At 44.8% G+C, this 18753-nt stretch overlaps 1 protein-coding gene across 1 annotated transcript; it reads right to left on the reverse strand.

The window, feature by feature from the left end:
- Nucleotides 1-1300: 1300 nt before the first annotated feature.
- Nucleotides 1301-14712, reverse strand: fscn2b (fascin actin-bundling protein 2b, retinal; the record flags this gene model as incomplete). The annotated part of the gene is made up of 6 exons (XM_083786706.1): nucleotides 1301-1506; nucleotides 1816-1983; nucleotides 2198-2319; nucleotides 2977-3133; nucleotides 12724-13450; nucleotides 14620-14712. The coding sequence occupies 6 exons, from the start codon at nucleotides 14710-14712 to the stop codon at nucleotides 1301-1303; spliced, it is 1473 nt and encodes a 490-aa protein (XP_083642832.1).
- Between the last annotated feature and the right edge of the window lie 4041 nt (nucleotides 14713-18753).

The raw sequence follows: 18753 nt of genomic DNA on the forward strand, positions 1-18753 counted from the left end.
ACCTATGGGCCACATGTCTTGGGATCCGTTGGTTCCCGAGGATACTTACTTACTATGGTACTTACTTGACAATCCTAGTATTCAGATGCTATGAGATGGCAATACTGAAATGAAACATCACTTGTCAATGTCATACAGGGTTTTTTCTTCTTCTTCTTCTTCTTCTTCTTTTTTTTTTTATTATTATTGCTTTTATATATTTATTTATTTCTGTGTTCATGAGAGAGTCAAATAATAAATCTGCACTGAAAACATAACATAAGAACAAATGAAAAATTCATCAGCATCAACTAGTGGGCTGCAAATCAGCACAGTGACTAACTAGTACTATTACTACCATGCAGGCAGTGGTCTCTATGGTTACTGTCTAGTGTCTACTGTTACCATGAGTGATTGTAGACCGCTGTTCTGTGCTAGAAACCCAATCATTCCTGAATGCTAATAAGCTTAGAAACCCAATCATTCCTGACTGTTAATGAGCATATCCTCTGACAGCACTATCATACTAATGAACCCGACCCTCGCTAGAAGGTGACCTCATGCAATATGGTGACCACCTCTGTCTCAAATGGCACCCTATTCCTATAGGGACTCCCCAGAGCGCTAAGTGGATGAGTGAATGGTCTGCTTTTGCCCAAAGGTCATTACACACTTCTGTTGTGACATGCTGCCTTTGACTGACTCCAAATTTACACTGTCACTCAAGTAATACCTGTCAGGATTGGCAAAATGAGAAAAGCAGAAAATGGGAAGAACTAGTTAGCTTAAAACAGAATTGTTGAAAGAAACAACTACTAAAGTCTGTAGTATGTGTAATTTAGGAAATCAACATCAGTGACTAATCCCAACCACACGTTAGTAGGTGACAGGGGTTGTTGAGAGGATTCAATTAAAACGTTGCATAAAATTCTCTTGGGGGGGGGGGGGGGGGGTGAAGAAGGCAAGTGTAAGGTTTGATCACACAGATATTGCAGTTCTGAAATCAAATCGATTAAAAAAAAAGTAACGATTCAGTTTATCAAGGCTCTTCTTGGCTGAATATGTGAGGTCTGTCCTCACACACACACACACACACGCGCACACACAGACACACAATCTCTCATCCCCTCGTAACAAATAGTTTTCTCTCTGCTGTGGCATGGTAGAGACTGCACCTAGTCACTGATGATGAATGTCCTTTACACCAAAACGCAACCAAGCGCAGCTGAAGACAAGCCCACGATCCTGACCCGAGGTGATCGTTGATTAGCGGCCACCCTCTACCTTGACATGGGGGTCAGAGGGAAGGTCCAGTCTTGGGTCAATACTCCCACAGGGCTCCGATGCTGGGGCTGAGGCCGTCTCCCTTCAGATTGCCTCCCTGGTCTCCGCGCAAGTACTTGCCATTCTTGCGTCGGATGGCAAAGCGTCCGCGCTCCAGGAACTCAAAGATGAAGTCCTCCGGAGTCTCGCCATCTGAACACACGAGCCCAGCGCTGTTCACATACCAGTATTGCCCGCTCACGCCTTTAGGGTCAGACAGAGAGAGTGGGAGAGGGATCAATGACGTTGACGATCAATGTCTAACGATTGAGGGAGGTGGTACTGCTACTGATAACTAGAGTGCAGTAATATGGCCTGTGTGTGCGTCTTGAAATGTAGAGGGTCTTATTGACTTCCAAAGTAGAATATTTTTGTGCGTTTATGCGAGTGTGTACGAGTGCACATATATGCATGCCTATGTGCATGTGTGAGACGAGACTCATCACTTTGTTGACGGAAAGAATGTGACATGTGGGTGCAATTGTCTATCGAGCTCTGTGTGTGTACACAAACCTCTAATGTGGTATGCCCCGTTACTGTGTTGCAAAGTGAAGATGTCATAGACAGATCGACCAGCATCGAGCGTGTTGGAGTTCTTGTGGTGGCAGATGAAACCGGTGTCTCCTCTCAGAATCAGCAGGGGCCGGTTAATCATTTTTAGAATCAACAGTTCATCCTCGCCTGACCAACAGGTGGCAGCAGAGGGACAAAGAGTGAGCCAGGGAGGGAGTGCAGGTGTAAAGAGGACAATCATGTTGAGGGACAGATGCAGGACAAACCGTAATGTCTGTGGTTTTGATTAATAGGAGCATGCAGGCAAACATGAAGGACAATGTCTTATGGAGTTTTAATGTCATGACGAGTCGAATAAAAGTCAATGCTGCTCAATTCTTACCTATGGCGTCACTGACAGCAAGGAGCTGGCCATTCTTCTTAATGCAGATGTATTTGCCATTGTTGGCTCTTAGCGCCACCCGGTGGCCTATCCACTCCAGTGCAAACATACTGTTGGCTGATCTATACAGTCAGACATCACAGGGGAGAAGACAAAGCCATGAACACAAAATCTCACATTGAGTAAAAAAGGTTAACTCCACTTGACATACTATGTGCTTAACAGATATTCTCCCTGTCTATCAATTGCCATTTCCATTATATCTTCTTGTTTATGTGTAGCATTTAATGTGTTCTGTACGTAAGCAAAGTTTCCCTTATAATACAGTACTTATCACTGCATAGTATGAGTCCATATTATCAGTATTGGGTGCCTCGTTTTTTGTAATTGTGCGGTTAACTGCAAAACCCTAGGCTACACTGTAGTTATTGCCTTTTCAAAAGTAGACTAGTTCACCCTAGAATAATCTGACTTAAGTGAAAAGTACAATTATTCATTTTAGTGCATGAATAAGCTACTCTGTTGCAGTAAAGCGGTACTTTTCACCAGTTGTGCCTTGAACTGAAACCAAATTCTTATGTGAATACCTCTCATGGCCATTGTGCTGCAACAGGGCTACACAATATTGTCTTCTACAGATTCAAATTGGATAATTATATAAAACCGTTCATTTGTACTGTAATCCAGTTATTCTGCACATCCATAGAGTCGTGATATGGTTATCACATTAGTATTATTGGTAGGTACTAGGTAGTAGATGTTAGATGATGTCTCCTCACACTTCAGTGGCGGTTGTTTGGATGCCTCCGTGACCCACCAGGTCCCAGTAGCTGCCCTGGCTGGTACGGAATGTACACATCTTCGTCTCCTTGTCAATTTCCATCTGGAATGTCTCCATGTCTGTCTCGTCCTCCTGATTGGCCGAGAGGCTCACTCCTGCAAAGAGCACATGGATTGGAGAGGGTTGTGTGTCACTAGCCTAATCTCGTTCAGCCAGGGGGTCTCCTCTCCCATCCTGGGGACCTAGAGTATTACTTCCATTCTACCTATCCAATTAGGTACTCATTTAGACTTGGAAACCTGGTGTAAGGAAAGAATTGCCTCGTAATAATTTAGTTGAGAAACATTTTTGGCTGAATAAAGCCAAACATTGTTTTAACCAAACCTACATTTTGCATCATTGTGCTTCATTATCATGTCCAAATGATGACCAATGGACTTTAAAGTGGCATTAGGCAACATACTTAGGCTAACAAAATGCCATCAGTAATTCAAATGATGTGAGAGAAAATACAGCCCTCTGTATTTGTCCCTCTGATATCTCACTGCTCGTCTCTCAACCAATTTGATAGCTCTACAAACATGAACTGGGTGAGTGATCCTGTGAGGGACCAGTTCAAGCTTGTTGTTTTACAGCATACTTTTACGATTTTGTAACCTATTTGTCACCCCTGTGTCAATTAACTAATGTGATCCTGGGCAACGGACTTGAACTTGATGCTGCCTTCATGCATGAGTGACAGCGTGTTCAAGGAGACCACAATAATAATAATATGATGATAATGTGAAGATTAATTGAAGATTAAAGGAGCACTTCACCCATTTTCATGGGTCGGCCATAGCTGAATGGGTGTAAACAGAACGTCACAGGTTCGATTCCCTGCCCTGGCAATGTATGGAGGTCCCTGAGCAGGATACAAGTCTGACCACTTGGGCAGCAATCAGCTGGGTGAAGCTGAGAACTGAACTATGAAATGAAATATTCCATAACTGTATAACACCTTATTTCGGGACATGCATGTCTGTAACCATGCAAGTTGTTACATTTATACTGCTATGAGGCACAAATGTTACGTGAAGCTCGGCCAATACATTTAGCCGACGGGCGACGGGATGTGTTAGCTAATCAGGTATATTAATACTGGCTTAGAAGCATAAACATGACGTGGTGCTCCACCAATCTGTGAAGGCGACGGTTTGGGTTGGCCAATCAGGGAAGCCGATGCATACAATCTCCCTGAACAGAAGCCCAGTCATTGTTGAAGCTGTCATTAAGTGGTTATAACTGAAAAAAGGTGAGCAAAAAATAATAATTTGCCCCATATTCGTCATTTGTTTCTCCTTGTTAACACTGCCCACCAGAAGCCCAGTCATTGCTGTAGGTCAGTGTTTATTTATAGATTTTTGCAAATTGAGAATGTAAGAACCCCCCCCCCATTTAATTTCCATTTTATCATATCACATTTATTGAAGATCACAGCACAAAATCAGTGATTTAAATGGATTTTCAATGGGTCCCGGGACACAGGGGTGGTCTTTTAGATGGGTCCCAGGGACATTTTATGACTCTTACTTCAACAACGTTAGAGTACAGTACTGATTACAGTATTGCATCCCAGGACCCCCGGAGGGTGTCACTCAAATGACAAGCTTTAAAGTCATGGATACAACCAGCCAGGGCTACTCACTGCAAAGTAGTCATTAACCACCTCGATCATGAATCATATGAAACGTGTATGGCACAGACACACATGCATGCATGTATGCATGTAGTACGTACACAGTTTGATTTCTAAATCATTGTGATCAAAACATCAGCCACAGTATTCTTGAGGGGTGCTAGCCTCTCCTATATACAGGTTTAATGTTTGTTTTTAGTTAAACAAACATTTAAAAACGCCATTGACAATGAAGGGAAATTTACGTCATCTTGTCCCTAACACAAACATTAAATGCCATTAACAATAAAGAAAGTGTAATGTTTGTTTTGTCCGTGTTTGTTTTACATATATTAGCGCCCCTCACTTCACACGGGTGTGATTTTTCATTTTCAACCTACCAAATGGTACTATTATGCTAAATGTTTGTACTGTAATAAACGGCGGTTGTTGTCTGTCACTCAACCATGGTGCAGAATGAGGAAGACTAAATCCCACATTAGATGGATCCCTGAATAATTTTCTTAATCCAATAACACTGGTCCATGCACGTTACCCCTTCATCTCTTCCCCCTTACCACCCTTTATTCTCTCTGCCCCCATCCCCCTTTACATTCTTCCTTATTTCTGTCCCCCCCTCACCCCCTCGTCACAGCAGGGCTCTGACATAATCAGCTTTGGGGTACCAACCCACCCAAACCTTCAATCCCCTCAATGAAAGAATAAAAGAACAAAACAACATTATTATCAGGAAAATACCAGAGGATTTTGCAGTCCACGCTTGGCAGGATGTACAGATAATTACCTGCCCCTCTCGACCCCTGTGGCAACTAAGACGTGAGCATTCAGTTGTGAGGAGAATACGCTGAAGAAATACGTAAACAGTAAACACTGCTCTGCGTTCATACCACAGCCTATCACAGAGGCAGCACACCCACCCGCACTGTTATTTTAAGTCAATCATCTAAAGTAAACGTAGTCACTTGGTGTAACCAATTAAGTTAACATTAATTTAAATTTCATTTGAATCCTCAAAGTCCCCCTCCTATACTATGCAGCCATGCACTAGCCTTTAGATGCCCATCATCCACTTTCATTCCAGCTCAATGTCATGCTTTGTTTACCAGTCCAGTGTGTCTATTTCACACTAATTCAGCCCAGATATGATCCGTGGACAGGGCTCAGCTGGGGCCTCGCAACGACTATCTGATAGACCAGAGAAAAGAGACGGAAGACGGCGCAGAAGAAATGGAGAACAACAGAGAGAGAGAGATTGGATGGGGGTGGAATCTGAGCCAGGAATCTGCAGGATATCAGTAGCTGTGTTGAAGACTGCTTTATCTCTGACACCTCAGCTGGTCAAGTATGTTGTAACCACACTCGCTGGTGGCTAATTTATAATTAGTTGTGTTTTGCCAGCCCAAAATAGCTGAATTCGTTTTTTGTTTATTCGTTTGTAATTTTGAATTAGGCTACACAGTCTTATGAAGTATCAATTAGGTTGACGGCAACCATTGGGCAATCACACACAGACGGATACAAGCACACACGTGCATGCAAATTCTTACTTGCCCGTGCATGAAGCGTCCACTCAAACACCAACACACACACACACACACACACACACACTGCCCCAGTAGTGCCATGTTTTGGACCAGACCCCAGATCCAGCTCGACTTTCTGGTGTTGTCCTGCCTGGAAGCAAGAAGTGGAGCAGACCTGACTAATCCATCAGCGACAGACCGCTCTGACATCCATTATTAATGGTAAGGTGATGCCACGGCCCCTCTATCCCTCTGTTTTCTTCCTGCTTGCAATCCTTCATCCTTCACAATTGCATTTTTATTTCTCTTTTGCTTTCCCTCCATTCATTTGTCTTTCTGCTCTGTTTGTGCCTGAGGGGTGTGGGTGTGTGTCTGTACGTGCGTGCGTGCATGCGTGTGTGCATGTGTGTGTGCATGTGTGTAAATGCAAGTGTTTACTTGCTTGGACTATGGACATACACACAAACGTTTGTATGAATTTGAGACGAGTGTGTCTGTCTTTGGCATATCATTTTTTCCTTTCCCAGATCACTCTGGAGTAAAGGACACAGCAAGGTGTTGAGAGACATAATCACTCACTCACGCGTGCACGCACGCACGCGCACACACAAGCCATAGGTGATGAAAGGGGATTCAACCTGTCTCTCTACAGATGTACTTTCACAATTGTTTACATAGGTATTGCTGTAGGGTTTTCACTAGCAGTGGCTACTGTTTCTGGATGCAAATGTAGCAGAGCTGACCTAGAATGTACCCCCACCCTTCCCCTGCACCTCCTCAATGTACCTATTATGCTATGAGTAGTAGAATAGAATAGTCCCCACTCCTTTGGGGTGTTTTTGTCACATTATTTGTATAGTATAAAAGCACATAGGTGAAATTTGTCCTCCCTTTTTACCCATCCTATAACAACTAAACTAGGACGTAGGACCAGTGAGCAGCCATTCCGACGCTCAGGGAGCAATTCGGGGTTAAGAATCTTGCTCAGGGACACATCAACACATTGCTGACCTGGCCTGAAATTGTACCTGGGAAAAACTAGGGGCCCTGGTTCCCCAGGCGGGCTCACCAACTGTCGCTATTGTGCTCATTGCTTGCCCCCCGATATTGCTATATTTTTCATTGAATCCTTAATTTTATTTTATTTATTTGCTCTTGACTACCTGTTCCTGTGTCTTACTTCTGTTGTGACACATGATCCCCCCCCCCCCCCCCAATATATGTATATTGTAAAGCCAACTAATTACAGCACGTGACTGAATGTTAGCACTAAACCCTGTGTTTCGATCCAGGCATTTCCTGTATTAGTGTTAATTTTCAAATAGTCGACCTGACACCTCAGGGCTGATGGGAGCACAGACTGAGGCGTGGATTTATGTGCAAACACACAGGTGACAATAGCGAATGCCCACCTGTCTACCCACCTGCTCCTATTGTCCTCCAGTCCTCTGAGAGTCCTGCTTCACTTACATATCCTCCCTTCTCCCATCCCCCCTCCACCTCATCTCATTTGAGCTTCCATGCTAACAGCAAAGTATTTCGCCAATCGAAAGTGCTTCTGTTTTTTTCTTCGGAATTCCTTTTTTTGTTAGTTCTTTTTACCTCCTTTCACTTTTTGAAAATCACATTTGCCCAGCATACCAAAACCTGCGTCAATTTAAAAACCCACTCAGAGTTAAATGAACACTTTTCGTATTGAGGGTATTTTTACTATTTTTCTGTGACGGCTTATCGACTCCCATACTCTCTCTCCTATGCCACTTCCTCACTGGTTACTCTCTCATTGTCGCAGCCCTGCTTCTTCTCCATTGTCTCATGGCCATTCTTTCCTTATTTTCTCGGGGTTAGACCTTCAACCCTGCACTTGTCGATTATTCTTTACACAACAGTCTCCCTTCCCCATCATTCATACTGTGCTGTGTGGTGGTGTAAGTGGTGTATTTGGCCAACATTGGAGGTGCAATCTTAAAAGATATAGCCGTTTTCGACATTTCCACACTCATACTGTACGTGTTACCATTGAAAATGGAGGATCCTTAAAAGTCTCAGTGGTTTTTCTGGTTATATTCTCATAGCAGTTTTTGTATTGAACTGTACCCATTCCACAAACTGAATACAAAATCTATTTCAATCAATTAATTACTTTTTCAACAATGCATATTTTAATCAGTTCAACCCTATGGGCCCCATTCTGGGCATGTCATAATAGGTGAACATTTGGCAAAAAAAGCTTGTGAGCTTGTAGATGGGCTATTTCTGTGTAGAGGGATTTCCCCGTGTGAAGTGAGGGGCGATCTTACCATCATACATCATCTCATTCCGGCCAATCAGAATTTGCGTCCTCACCTTCATCTTTAATGTTTGTGTTGTGCAAAGTTTGTGCACACACTAAAAGCTGGACATACATATTGCGTTAATATTGTAGATGATGCTACTGAAACATGTTGAGGCAAATTACTGGTTGCTCCAAACGAAACCCACACCGTGCATGAAATGACACAGGAGCGTGGTCTCCAGCAACCCTGTCTAACACATGGGTTAGTGTTAACTTGGGTTGCAGTTAAAAGCATCATGTTGTATTTATTGCGACTGCAAGTCGCATTTACTATGAAAACGTGTCCGTCCGTCCGTCATGCCTTGTGACATCACATGACATCATGTGACATCCGGGATGGAGATCCCTGATGTCTTCAATATTAAGCCCATATATTGGAATGCCCATATATGGAGATCCCTGATGTCAAAATTTTAGGCTAGCAACTCTACATCTGACCTCAAACCCTTAGATCTCCATATATGGAGCTGACCTGTTCTGACATTCCATAATATGTTGATCCTTCTTCATCCATCCTTCCTCTTCGGTGTCTCCCTTTTGCGCCCGGAATCTGGCGAAAACTAGAGTTCTCAAGCCCGAAAATTAAGGCCCGGCCCTACCTGGGCCCTCATCAAACCCTGTACACTCAAGACACTGCCCCCGCTGCCACCCTTAGATCTCCATATATGGAGCTGACCTGTTCTGACATTATGTTGATCTGACCTCATCAAACCCTACTCAAGACACACTCCATACAGTATGTGACCGGTACAGAATTCATAGCATATGTTGTTCTGACCCCCCATGCTAAAGCGCCAGCACTCGCCCAGCAGTCTGATGCGTCTTACTGGTTTTGAATGAGCTTAGGCTTTTCACTGTCCTCTTCACTGCTGTGTTTTTGAGGGCATACACAGGTAAGGTTTAATGTTTGTTTTGGACACGCCATTGACAATGAAGGGACAATTTACGTCATAATGTACCTCATTACGTCATATTGTCTCTTTATTGTTAATGGGGTTTAATGTTTGTGGTGGCACCATTTGTTTTACATCACCATTACATCACCTAATCAACATGAGTTAGTTAATTAATATATTAGCGGCCCTCATTTCACACGGGTGTGATTTTTAAATTGTATTTCATACTATAATTTTATTTGTGTTCTATTTGATTTTATAGACAGGCATTATTATACTCCAGGGTGAAGTGATAGGTTATCACCACGTGAGGTGATAAGCTATCACCTCAAACATACTAGAGTATGTATGAGCCTTTAATCTCTCAATGTGACTTGTATTGAATTGATGTGAATTTGAGTCTGTTCACCTGTTTGCCATTATACACATTGTAGACTGGTAAATTGATCCACCATTAGCACTGGTCTTAACTCTGTTAATTGGTCACACCCATCTGATCTGTAATTGGTGTCACCTGTGTACTCACTGTACTTGCATGCTACACATATCCTTTTCCTTTAGTCCTAAATAAATCACTGGAAGTGGAATCGGCAGCTACAAGTGAGCGGCTACTCTTTTGTATTTCCAGATTTAGTCAAATCTAGCGAAAATAACAGAAATTACAGAAAATGTATAATATTGTTATCTATGTTTAACTGTGCTCAGCTGTCACAGTGGTTGAGACCTGTGCTGGCCTGGGATTGAATCCCACCAGGGCCCTTTCTGCTTTCCCTCTGTCTGAATACAAATACTGCAGGGAATGGACTGCCCAGTCTCCTTGTTTTTTAGAAGTATCCGTTCATTATCCAGCTATTGGGCACATCCAAAAAGATCAGGGGCCCTGGCTTCATGAAGGCTCTGGCCCTGAGGTTAGAAGCAGCTTGGGTTTCTGAAAGCAGACCCCCCCCCCCACCCCCTTAGCTTCCATGCACAAGGGCCTGGCTTTATCAATAATTCAACATGCTCAACTCACCTCACCACTCTGCAACGGGACTGTCTACTGTATGTGGGTGAGTGTGTCAGAGAAAGAGAAAGCTTTTTTGTTTGTGCAAGGCAAGACAAAGTGTGTGTGTGTGTGTGTGTGTGTGTGTGTGTGTGTGTGTGTGTGCGTGTGCGTGCGTGCGTGCAATTCCGTTGTATGTGAGCATATGAGCCTTCTGTGTGTGTGTTTGTGTATTAATGTGCACCTAGACACATGTGCATCAGTGCTGTAGCCTAGGTTTCTTTCAGACGGTATATCATAATTATTCCTTGTGCGACATGCGTGCGTAATGGGCTATACGCTCGCGAGTGGTCATTGGATGAAATCATTAGCAGACGGTATACGATTAAAGTAAAACTTCGGCACGGCATATATAGCATAATAGACTACACTACTGATGTGCACATAGCGGCATGTTTGTGTGTCTTTGCACATGCTTGCCTCTACTTGTTTCTGTCTGTCAAACATATTGGTTAAGTATGTGTGTGTGTGTGCGTGCGCACGCCACATGCTTTATCTATTCTGTCGTCTCTGTCATCTAGCCCCGAGGCCAATCAGTTCGCCTGGACTCAGCCATTTGGTTATTGCCTCCAGCTCCCACGGCTAAGCAGGAACAATGGGCGGACGGGGCAGCTCTACAGTTACAGCACCCAGGGCTAAGGTAACACTACACTGCAGACAAGAAGGATGGGCGTCATGGCCAAGTATGGTGACAAACACGATTGGTGTGCACTTATCCGTCCCCTATATGCCAGTTCCAAATAAGTCCTCCGGCCTTCGAGACAATCGAGGGCTGATTGGGGCCCACAGGGGCCTTTAATAAAGCTACGGTTTAGAATACATGTGAACTCACATTTATGTTTGTTTAAACACTGACCACATATTGTGCTGCTTTTGATCATATCGAGCCGAATTAGAAGGACTTTGAAGCACACATGGGAGGGGGGGGGGTAATTCATCAGTATGGTATTGTGCTGACGTGCCCACATGCTGATTAAATACCCCACTCAAACAGGCCTGGCCCAGCAACAAAGCATTAATGTGCAATGAACAACCACAGGAAATGTTTTTGTCCACTAGCTGGCCCTAGTGGAAAACCCAACAGCCACTTTCACTGTTTTACCAGTGGAGTCTCACCTATGCGGGCGTTTGTGGTTTAACAGCACTTAGCTGATGGCTGGCTGGCAGCTGTACTGATAGAGCAGCGATTTTGTGTTATCCTGTTAGCGTTATTGTATAACTGTTTTTTTTTGTTGCAAAACTGTTAATGAAGTATTTGATCAATCAAAAGTCCTCTGAAGCACAAATTGTAGGGTCTTTAAATAAACTCTCACCAGACAGCAGCATACAGTGTATTACAGCAGCTCTGCCTGAGGCCCAGAAGCCTAATGTCTGCTTTGGCTGAGGTATATTCCCTTTTGCCCAATTCACCTTGCTTCCCTTATTTTGTGAAAGTCTCCATTTCTTTGTATTACATCTAGGACGTTTCCAGAAAAAAGCCTGAAACTTATGACGATACTGTCAAATACTAATTATCCTTTGACAACATTTTCTCCGAAATGGACAAACGGGTTTTTAAAATGACGTAGTCCTTTGTTTATAGTGACCTAATCCTCCACTGTACATAGAATAGATGAACAGAACAGGCACGTGTTCAAAACGAGATGACGCACTCGGTTCTCCCATATCAGCCGCATCAATCATGTTTTCCTGGAAAGATCCAGCCAGAGCCAGTGTGATGTCCTTCCACAGATAAATGGAGACAGGCACATGAACACCACGGACTACATTACCCATAATTACCATGCAACCCCTATCAGCTGTCAATCATTTGAGAGAGGGGTCTATTCCCTAGGCCGCACATATTCGCCGTGTCCACTCGCTGAAGTGCTTCCTCTGCATGCCAAAGCTCAGCTTTCTTAGGGTGTATCGGTGTACAGGGTGAATACGTATAGGCTAGTAGTAGTAATTGTATAGTAGTATATGTAGTGGTCCCTGTGCTTTATTATGTATGTGTGCACCGTGTCAGCTGTGTCCTCTTGTGATTACCGTCGGCCAGCATCTAAGGGGAACCTTTGACCATGTACTCGTAATTGGCTCCTGTGATTCTGTGCACGGCCTCCTCTAATCACCTTGTGTGTGCCTTGACAGTTTGTTATGTAGAATCTAACTAGGTCTCCTGAAGCTCTGTGTGTGTGTGTGTGTGTGTGTGTGTGTTTTCTTAGTCTTGTGCGTGGTTTTGTGTGTGTGTTCTTAGTCTTGTGTGTGGTTTTGTGTGTGCCATGATCCTACCTTGTCTTAAAGAGACATAGCGTCCGTTCCCGGCCATCATCACCACCTGCGGGTGGCTCTCCTCCAGATCAAACAGCTCGTCTTTGCCCGGCTTGGAGCAGCGTCCGGACCTCAGGGTCCCCGAGGGGCCCATGGGGGACAGGTACTTCCCCTCGCAGTCTTTAAACGCCAGCTTCCCACTCTTCAGCTCCAGCGTGTACGCCGTGGCCCTGCTGCTCTGCGCCACCAGCTTCCCGTCGTTGCTGAGGTAGCGGCTGTCGCAGGTCTTGATGCAGTACCTCCCGTCCAGGTACTCCAGGGTGAGCAGCGCCGCCACGCCCCACGGAATGTTCCGGTCCGTCGCGATCTCGCCGTCCTCCACGGAGAGGTGCGCGTAGCGCCGACGCGCCACCGAGAGCAGGTTGGCCTGCGGGTGGAGCGCCAGGTGCATGGCCCACAGCTCGGTGCTGCCGATGAGCTGGGCGAAGCAGGACAGGTAGTCACGAGTGCCGCCGAAGAAGCGCAGGTGCTGCTCGGACTGCAGCGCCCAGCGCCCGTCCGACTGCGCCACGATGAGGAAGCGGCAGTCGGAGTTGCGTCCCTCTGCCTCACAGGTGACCTTCCCGTCCTTGTCGGAGGCCAGGTAGCGTCCCAGATGGCTGCGTAGGTACACCACCTGCCAGTCCTGCGTGTCCTGCTCCAATGTCCAGATCTGCTTCTTCTTCCGGCTGGGAGCTGACGCATTGATCTGGGAGAGAGACGAGGATGGCTTATGTTATGAACGCAGCTCTCATGTTGAAGAATATTCTGAAGAATGTGATTGTACTCAAATCAGTCCATGAAGGCCACCGGGTTACTTGGCCTTTATGAATGCTCTGTTGTTTAGTGCTGCTATTCCCATTCTTCCAACATGATGGATAAAGTTACCTCCTTCTGTACACAACAATCCTCCTCTGTGTGTTTGGTTTGATATCTCGCCTAGAACTTTGCCATAATCTGTGTGTTTGGGTGTAACTCCAGTTACCATTAAAAAACATGTAGAATACATGTCCTCTTCCACACTGTAGTCACCTCTACTGTAGAATAATCCTCAGGGGAAGGCTGCTAGCTTCTATCCCAACACAGTTTTTGGTGGTACAGCAGATGAATTGTTGCATAATCTTTTTGAGCGGTGGGAACACCGTCTCCAACATGTAGCTTAGTGTGTCTGTCTGTCTGTATGTTTAGAGTACCAACGGGTGAGAAAGTGGCGCTGTTGAGCTTCATACTGTGCACAGGTGCATGTTCTAGAGAACTCTAACATTCCAGTGCTCACACATGCACAGAGTGAAATGAACACTGAGGATTGTACCGTGTAGATAGATACAACTGGTAAGCCAGAATAGTTAATGTGCAGTTATATGGCGCCAGAGGTAGAGGATTTCACCAGCACACCTTGGCTTGCCTTGTGTTAAGTTCACGAAACTCTCAAGAAGAACATACCCCCGGAGAAAGGTGCAAATCACGGGTTTATCAAACTATATATGCTGTAATCAATTCATGTGACAATCTGATAATCATAATGTGCTGCTGAACTCTCTATCAAAGTCCCAGGGGGCATTTTCACATTTTGTGCAACATCTGTACCTTGAAAACATTTAGTATCGGAATCGGTACTCATAGTTCATTATTAATAATTTAACCTCACAGTAAAAGTGTTCATTTGACTCTGTTTACAATTATAGTACACTCTCTGAGGTACAAATGGATACATGAGCAGTGATTGTACTTTGTAGTATAGCTCAAGACGTTGGGCTGGGCAACAACACTTGGGTTCGATGTTGTCGGCGACCACCCACACTTAACATATGACGACACATAGTTGTTGAAAGAAAGGTCTAGCCCACATGGAATGTGTCATAGATTGTCTGTGTGTACCTTAAAGCCAAAGGCCTCTGCGGTGAGGTAGCGACTCTCGTGGTTGATCAATCCAAACTGCAGCTTCAACGGGCGATTCCCATTGGCAGGCATCGTAACCTAAGATAGAGACAGAAGAGACGGAGACAGAGAGAATGAATACAAGAAGGTGGGTGGAGGGTGGTTTGGAGTGGAGAAAGATGTCAGGAAAGGAGTGTAGGAGCAGTAGTAGAGAAAGAGAGAGAGAGGGGGGGGGGGGGGGGGGGGGGGGCTTGGCTGAGCGGTGAGGTCATGGGGAAATTGGGAATGATGAAATGAGAATGGCCGAAAGACAGGAAATCAATTCATTAAGGTACAGTATATGAAGTGGTCCAGAGACCACAATTTCTTGTCCCCCCACCGCTCTCTGCCCTTGTCCTGGTTTTATATCTCTCCACCCACAGCCTCCTAATTTACTTACTGTGGTTTGTGGGCTTCCTCTGTGGAGTTTCTGTGGCTTTCTGTCCCGGCTCCCAGATTTAAAAAGGTTTCTTTTACAAAGGTTCTTCTTTGTAATTCTGTCTTTTCACTTATTCTCTCTCTCTCTCTCTCTCTCTCGCTCTCCCCTGGGAAAAGACTCTCCTTCCTCTCTGGTCGTGGTCCTTCTCTCACGTTCTGTCGTTCAGGGTTCCCTTGTTTATGTCCCCTAATCAGGATTAGAACTAGAGAAGGACTTGATGATTCAATCCGGAGTCTGACGTCACCCCCTTCTCTCTCCTCTCTCTCTCTCTCTCTCTCTCTCTCTGTTTCTGTTATCCCCACTTTTGCAACCCTCTGTCAGTCCCTCTACGTCTCTTTCAGTCTCCTTATCCCCACTTCAACAACCTCTTCTCCCTTTTCTTCTCTTTTCTTCTCTTCCCACTTCTGCGACCTCTCTCTCACTGCCTCTCTCTTTCTCCGCCTCCTACTTGACAGTGCTCTCTCTCTTGCCAACTCCCTCTCCTCACCTGTCCCGTTACTCTCCCCGAATATGTCCAAAGTCTCTCTGTCCTCACTCCCTGTTTTTAGCTTGTTTTTGGCTCTCCTTCTCCTTTTGCTTTGCGTCTCGATCTGTCCGTCTTTTATCCCACGGAGCTTTCCGACCGTCTCTCTTATACACGTGCGCACTTCTTTGAAGTCCTCCGTTGACTTGTGGTCCAGGTACCGTGGGCGTTGGACGCGGGTTTGATCAGTAGGCCTGGCGTGAGTAGAACATCCTTCCAGGTCCCGCGAGGTCAAAGACAGCAGAAGAAACGAATCCCTCACTCTGCACCCAAGCATAAGCCCTCCATTGCCGCTAAACTTAAACAACAAAGAACGCTCGCTCTTGTAGTCTTAAGTCTCTCTCTTGGTCACTCATTCTTTTCATCCTCTCTTGCTTGCTCTCTGTCTGTCCGTCTACCTGTCTCGGTTCTTCTCTTTCTTTCTCACTCTCTCTCTCCCTCTCGCTCTGTAACCTACCATGTGTGTAATCCTGCCTTTCTCTTGCCCTACGCTTTATCCTAAGCTCTGCTCCTCGCCTTCCTCTCACCATGAGGCATGCACAAAGACAGGTAACTGGAAACAATGCACGTACACACACACAAATACTCGCAAGCCAGGCACACACATACACACACACCCAGTCTCCCACACACATGCGTGTTTCTCTCCTACACACACAGTGTCTCATGGTAACCAGAGTGTTCCCTGTGTCTTTGGGGCAGTAGCTTGAATGCGGCTCCCCTTACCTGCGGAGGCTTGAGGGTTGGGTTACACACCTTCTCTGATTTCCAGCTCTGCGTGGGTCGGCGCTAATAGGACAAGTGTGAGTGTGACGGGAGGTGAGTTGTGGAGGATGGAGACATTGAGGGGTTTTTGTGAGATGGTCTACCTGTCTGAATGTGGGACAGAGCATAGTCAAATTCTCTGTTCATTTAAGTCAGAATGTACAGGTCCATTTGGGTCCATTTTACTCTCAGTTATATTGGCATGAGAAGATTTTACTATGTAGTCAGTGCATGGGTATTGGGGTAAAGGGTTGTGTGTGTGTGCGCGTGTGACGTGCGTGCGTGCATGCGTGTGTGTGTGTGTCCCTGCGCGTTATCAGCCGGATAGAAGTTGTGTTTGCAGAGTAAACATGTGTGCCCATTGCGAATCCATCTAATCCTCCAGCCATTTATCCCAACCTGGCTAATCTACTACCCCCTCTCCCTATTACACACACACACACACACACACACACACACACACACACACACACACACACACACACATTCACAGTACACACAGTGGCCATCTGCCCGTCAAGAAACCATAAACATACACATAGACCTATTCACCCCTACATAAGTACAACACACACACACACACACACACACACACACACACACACACACACACACACACACACACACACACACACACACACACTCTCTCTCTCAAATTGACACACAGAGGTCAGAGGAAGGTCTGAGGGTCATAGTAGAATCCACCCACTCATAGATTTACTCCTCCTGTGACCCAGACTTGAACTTACCCAAAATGTGATCAACAACTCTCTCTCTCTCTCTCTCTATCTCTAATGCACAGGGCTTTATTGGCATGAGAAAAAAAAACATGCTTTTATATTGCCAAAGCAAAAGTGGAACAATACAATCAAAACAAAATGTATGTACAATTGAAAGTCAGAATATGCAATACAGAATATGCACTCGATGCAGATAGTGCTGGAATGCACACAATGATTAGTAGTCTTTAAAGTGGTTTTGTTAAATGTTATATTTCTTCTATCACAGCAGTTTGCGAATCTTGCTGCAGTGTTTGTACATTGTACTTTGCCCTGCAGATATGGGAGTTTTTTTTGTCATTAGTCATTCTTTCAAACTCTCCTTGGGTAATCTGTGGGAAGTATGTGTCTCTGATGTCTTGGTACAGTGGAGTGGACAGACAGTTAGGACATGTATCTCAGTTGCCACTTCATTTTGTGTGCAGTGGGTGCATAGTCTGTCTTCTCTAGGGAGACAGGTCTGCCTATGACAATATGACGGCCTTTCTCGGTCGTAAGACTGTGCTCACTGAGTCTGTACCTAGTCAAGATTTTACTTTGTTTTGGGTCGGTCACAGTGCTCAGGTATTCTGCCACGGTGTATTCTCTGGTTAGGGCCAGATAGAATTCTAGTTTACTCTGCTTTTGGGTTGCTTCTTTCCAATGTGTCAGATAGCTTTACTTTTTCTGTTTTATAATTTGGTCTAGTGAGTTTTATATTTAGTGCAGGCTCTGTGATTGTTCCAGGACCAGCTGGGTGAGGGGGCATCTCTCTAGAGTTTGTGTGTGAGTGCCTTGTTATGAGTGCATCTTTCTTTTTAGGTGGTTGTACAATGTAAGTGTTCTCTTCTTTATTTTGATTATGAGTGGGTATGAATTCTGCCCTGCATGCATTATTTGGTGTTTTCCGTTAGATCCAAATAATGGATTTGCAGAATTCTGTGTGCAGGGTCTCAGTTTGGTGTTTATCCCATTTTTCAAGATCTTGATTTAATTGCTATCCCCAGATCTCACAACCATAGACGGAAATTTGTTCTATCACGGAGTACAGTATTTTAAGTCAAGTTATAATTGGTCTTTTTTTTATGTTTCTTTTGATGGCATAGAAGGCCCTTGTCTCTTAGGTCCTTTACAGCCTGTAAATTGTATTTGGAAAGAATTGCTGGTTTTGGCGGATGGATTCTTCTTTTTTTAAAGTTCACTGTCAGGGCCTACGTCTGGGAGATCAAGTTACTTCTTTAGTCCTTCCTTGGTTACAGATCATCTGCAAAAAGTAAGCATTTGATTGTCTGACTGTCTAACTCCCCGGCTTTGGGGGGGAAAAGGTCTGTGTGTTTTTCTCCTATTTTAACTGCGCATTTGTTGTTAGTTTACATTGATTTTATGATGTTATAGGGTTTTCCCCCAATGCCGCTTTCAGTTTGTACATCCATCAGACCCATCTCTCTCTCTCTCTCTCTCTCTCTCTCTCTCTCTCTCTCTCTCTCTCTCTCTCTCTTCATCTCTCTTCATCTCTCTTCTCACAGTCCACAGAAAGGAGTGAAATGGTCTCATGTGGGTCAACTTGCTGACTTATGACGCCTTTGAATCCTGCACAGTAATAATACTAA

The sequence above is a fragment of the Protomyctophum parallelum genome (assembly GCF_964188405.1).
Source record: "Protomyctophum parallelum genome assembly, chromosome: 17".
NCBI lineage: Eukaryota > Metazoa > Chordata > Actinopteri > Myctophiformes > Myctophidae > Protomyctophum > Protomyctophum parallelum.